General features: G+C 45.4%; 1 protein-coding gene across 1 annotated transcript; it reads right to left on the reverse strand.

Moving 5' to 3' along the window:
• Nucleotides 1-502: 502 nt before the first annotated feature.
• Nucleotides 503-2,901, reverse strand: LOC4334125 (protein STRICTOSIDINE SYNTHASE-LIKE 3). The gene is made up of 3 exons (XM_015777851.2): nt 2,096-2,901; nt 1,273-1,440; nt 503-1,190 (listed from the first exon to the last, which is right to left on the reverse strand). Exons 1-3 carry the CDS (start codon nt 2,713-2,715, stop codon nt 779-781), a joined length of 1,200 nt encoding a protein of 399 aa, XP_015633337.2. The 5' UTR covers nt 2,716-2,901; the 3' UTR covers nt 503-778.
• Nucleotides 2,902-4,321: the final 1,420 nt, after the last annotated feature.

A 4,321-nucleotide genomic window follows, 5' to 3' on the forward strand; every position in this document is an offset into this window, starting at 1 on the left:
TTCAAAATTTCCAATGATGTACTGTCCAAATTTACATCTATAACACTCAAGGTACAGTAGCATGAATAATGTTCCATGCCACTACAATTGCTACTTTATCCTGAACACTTTTTTTCTCTTATTCGAGAGATCCATATTGCTGGTTTTGTACTACCTCCATCCTATATTACTTGTCCTTTTGAGTTTTTGTTTGTCAATGTTTGATCATCGTCTTATTCAAAGAATTTTGGAATTATTATTTATTTTGTTTGTCAATTGCTTTATTATCGAAAGTACTTTACATATGACTTATCTTTTTTTATATTTGCACTAATTTTTCAAATAAAACGAATGGTCAAATATTGCAAATAAAAAGTCAAAAACGTCACCTATTATGGGACGGAGGGAGTATTGATAAAAGTAGAGAGAAACTGTACATGCCCCATCAGAGGTTAGAGTAAGATGAAAAACAAGAAGGGCATCAGAGACAAGTGGCTTGTACCGGCCCAATAGGATCCAACAGTGAACAGACTGCACCGGATCAGAGAATCCGGCAATTTCACAAATTATTATCGAGCGCAATAAGAAGGCACCAAACGAACATGGAGTCATGGACTGTGAAAATGAACTAAAAATGTAAGCAAGCTACATCTGCTTCGAAAAAACTGAAACATGAAACAACTTAGGTTGTTACTTGAAAGCGGCATTTATGAAATGTCACCCGGGATAGTGGTAAATGGTGTGCAAACGTCATTCTGGGATTCCACATTTTAACCCTTGTATCCAGGCATAAAGTTTGCTAAGATGCATTGGCGTAATCGAAGACGGCAATGAAGGGCATCAGAACGGATCCTATCCAGAGCTTCCCATCCTTCTCCTCAACTTCACTAACGGCTCTTACCACCTGCCCTGTGGTATCCTCCAAGATGTCAAGCACCTCGCCTTCGGGGTTGTACTTGATGATCAGAGCGTGGAGCTTGCCGCCGATCTGCATCAGGTAGTGGTACTTGGCAGGGATTGGGAGGCTGAGCAAGAACTTCCTCAGCCTGACATTGCGACTGACCATTCGGGCGTATATGCTGCGCCTGCAATGGATTGCTACCCAGAATTCACCCTTGTCGTTGGTCCTCACATTGTCTGGAAACCCAGGCAGGATGGCGAAAAGATCCACGGTTCCAGCCTTCTCCCCTTTCAGCCAGTATCGGCTCAATCTGTCTCAACAAGGATGTATCAACGAATGTGTGGTATGAAGTTGAAATAGGAGAACACTGAACGAAATGGAGAAGTACAGACCTGCCACGGGATCCTTCGCAGAAGACGAAGAACAAGCCATCCTTGCTCATGGACACCCCATTCGGAAACTGAATGTTGCGGTGGAGAACTGTTGCTTTCTTTGTGTTCGGGTCGTATTTCAGAAGCCTCCCTGAGGGATCTCCAGAGAAAACCAATTGCATGAAATGCCTGCATACCAGCAGCCACAACTCAGGATTACTTGACACACTATGGATAATGATAGCACATCCAACTGATCAGGACGTACTAACTAGACATTTCTTTGCACAAAATTGATCGTGAAGAAAAGAAAAGGTAAAGCTCCTATACTTTCCCAATCGGAAAACAAAAGCCCCAAGATCAGCTGAAGTTACTGAAGGTCATAAAATGTATGGAAACAAGCCACTTTATTGTTTTGAAATCAGCATATTGTCTTTCAGTGGGAAGCATATGGAGGTGTACTAAGAGAGCATAATTGGTTACCAGGTACTTGGATTTATGCAATTGATTTAACACAGTCATGTCTCTGCATTTCTTCTTCAGTCGTACTCACTGGTTTAAAGAACATTATAATATCTAGAAGACTTGTGCAATTGAAGTCCAAAAGTCTTGGCATGATGGTGACTACGACGACAATTAAAGTTCAGACAAGGAACCATTCCAACCTAACCTTACCATTCAAGGATCCTAAGTTTTTCATTGACAATTCCGCAGTAATTAAGCAACTAAGCATGAGTGTTTATGGAGTAAAGAGCACTAAACTAATACTGTAACAGGCAAGGCAATGGATACAGTGAAGCAGAGAAAGCAGCAGGGGATTGGGAGGAGGAATTGCACGACGGACCGTCTCTGGTAGTGGATGCTGCTGTCAGTGAAGTAGACGTTGCCGTCGTCGTCGAGGTCGAGGTCGTTGGTGAAGTTGAAGCGAACGCCCTCGGCCTCGGTGGCGAGCGGGGTGGCGAGGCCGCCGTCGGGGCCGACCTTGAGGAGGCCGAAGTAGGCGTCGGCGATGTAGAGGTCCCCCGTCCTCCGGTCGAATCGGAGGCCGAGCGCGCGGCCGCAGATGTGCTCGTCCTTGAGGTAGTCGAGCGGCGACGCCTTGTGGCCGCAGAGCTCGGCGGTCCAGTTCGGGGAGGAGTGCGCGAAGTAGACCCAGCGGGCGCCGTCCCAGCGCACGACGCGGCCGTCGGCGACGCCGGTGTAGGGTCCCCGGCCGAGCGGGTCGAACGCGACGCTCTCGGGGCCCTGCACCTCGCCGCGGAACCGGATCTCCGCGCCGCGGAGGCGCTCGCGGGTGTCCGCGTGGGGCGGCATCTCCGACGCGTCGGGGAGCTCGACGACGTGGGGGACGAAGCCCGGGAAGTCCACCATGCTCCCCGTCCGCAGCGGGTCCGTCCCGCAGAACGCCGCCAGCGCCGCCACCGCCACCGCCACCGCGAACGCCACCACCGCCGGCGACGCCATCAACCTCCTCCTCCTCCTCTCCCCTCCCTCGCTCTCTCCGCCCTCGCGTCGCGTCGCGCTCCCCGCCTTGTCACGCCAATGGCATTGGCCCTCGTCGCGGGCTTTGTAGGTGTCGCCGCGGTGGGCGAGGGCGAGGCGGCGTGGGGTTGTGAATCTGAATATCTGATGGATACGATACGGCGACGCGAGGCGCACCTCGCGAACACAGGCGTCAACTACTTCGCATCGGCATCCCTGCACCATGCACGTGCCAATCGCCGCACACGCATTACTGCTCGGTTCCGATCTCACACCGCGCAACTACCTTCTACTTACTCCATTCAGGGTCTGTTAGACACTCCAGCTCCAGCTCCAGCTTCCAGTACCACTAAAACTGAGAGTAGAACTGGGTGAAGCTATCTCACAAAATGAACTAGAGTTGTGGAGCTGGGTTTAGTCAGCTCCACAACTCTACTCTAGACCTAACTCCTGGAGCTAAATTTCGGAGTTAGGGCTCCTTTGAATCAAAGGATTTATGTAGGAATTTTATAGGATTCAAATCCTATAGGAAATTTTCCTATTTGGCCATTTGATTCAAAGGATTGAAGCTTTCCAAATCCTATGAAATTCCTATGGAATGGCACATTGCATATGGATTTTGGAGGAAATTTAGCAAGAGCTCCAACCTCTTGGAAAATTTCCTTTGAGTCTATCTCTCTTATCCGATTCCTATGTTTTTCCTGCGCTCTAATCAAACGACCATTCCTGTGTTTTACAATTCTCTGTTTTACACTTCAATTCCTATCAGAATCATATGTTTTTTCTATTCCTTCGTTTTTTCTACCTACGATTCAAATGGGACCTTAGAGTTGTACCAAACAGGTCCTCAGTGCATTGCCTCCATAAATAAAGTACTACTCCCTCTGTTTATATTTAACCTCTTATTTATCATAAAATAAATTTATCTTTATGAACAATTATTACATCAAAATATTATAAAAGTACGATTAAATGTATTAGGGTTAGATAAAGTGGGGTAATTGCATTGGTATTTGAAATAGTAAAAGTATGTGTAGGGTGAGTGAAAAGTGAACGCGAAGGGATAATAATTTGCCACCGTTAACACATACAACTAGAAAATTTTTTTATATTCATCGATTTTCTTTTTCAAGGATGAAAAAAGTACTTCCTCCGTCCCCTAAAAAATAAATATAAGATAGGATGTGACACATCTTTATACTATAAATATGTCACATCCGGTAATATGTTGTTTTTTATGAGGCAGAGGGAGTATGCTCTAACTGATTTTTTTGCTAACATACTTATAATGTTATAAAATTCCTTTTTCAAAAAATATTATTGCAAAAGTTCTTATAAATAAAAAAAAGTTTCTATGTTTTCAAACCCAATATTTTGAGAGCTACGGATGGTTAAAGTTTTAAAATTTTTACCGGATAAAAATTAGCAGTATCATGTACTAAAATATGGGGGGAGTAATATAATTACTCAGCAAAGGTGTACTACTGGAGTAGTATATAGTGGAAATAATTCCCAATGTTCTAGAAGCTATCCAAGCACAAATAGGGGAAATCAGTGGGGTAACATGCGCACAGTTAGCAAGTTGCCT

Source organism: Oryza sativa, chromosome 3, assembly GCF_034140825.1.
Source record: "Oryza sativa Japonica Group chromosome 3, ASM3414082v1".
Classification (NCBI taxonomy): Eukaryota; Viridiplantae; Streptophyta; class Magnoliopsida; order Poales; family Poaceae; genus Oryza; species Oryza sativa.

What these genes read in the sequence shown, in the direction of transcription:
- LOC4334125 (XM_015777851.2), bottom strand. Translation starts at nt 2,715, where the DNA reads ATGGCGTCGCCGGCGGTGGTGGCGTTCGCGGTGGCGGTGGCGGTGGCG. An exon ending in AGCATCCACTACCAGAGACG is followed by an intron (nt 1,441 to 2,095) that starts GTCCGTCGTGCA and finishes GCTGGTATGCAG; the next exon opens with GCATTTCATGCAATTGGTTT. An exon ending in TGCGAAGGATCCCGTGGCAG is followed by an intron (nt 1,191 to 1,272) that starts GTCTGTACTTCT and finishes TTGTTGAGACAG; the next exon opens with ATTGAGCCGATACTGGCTGA.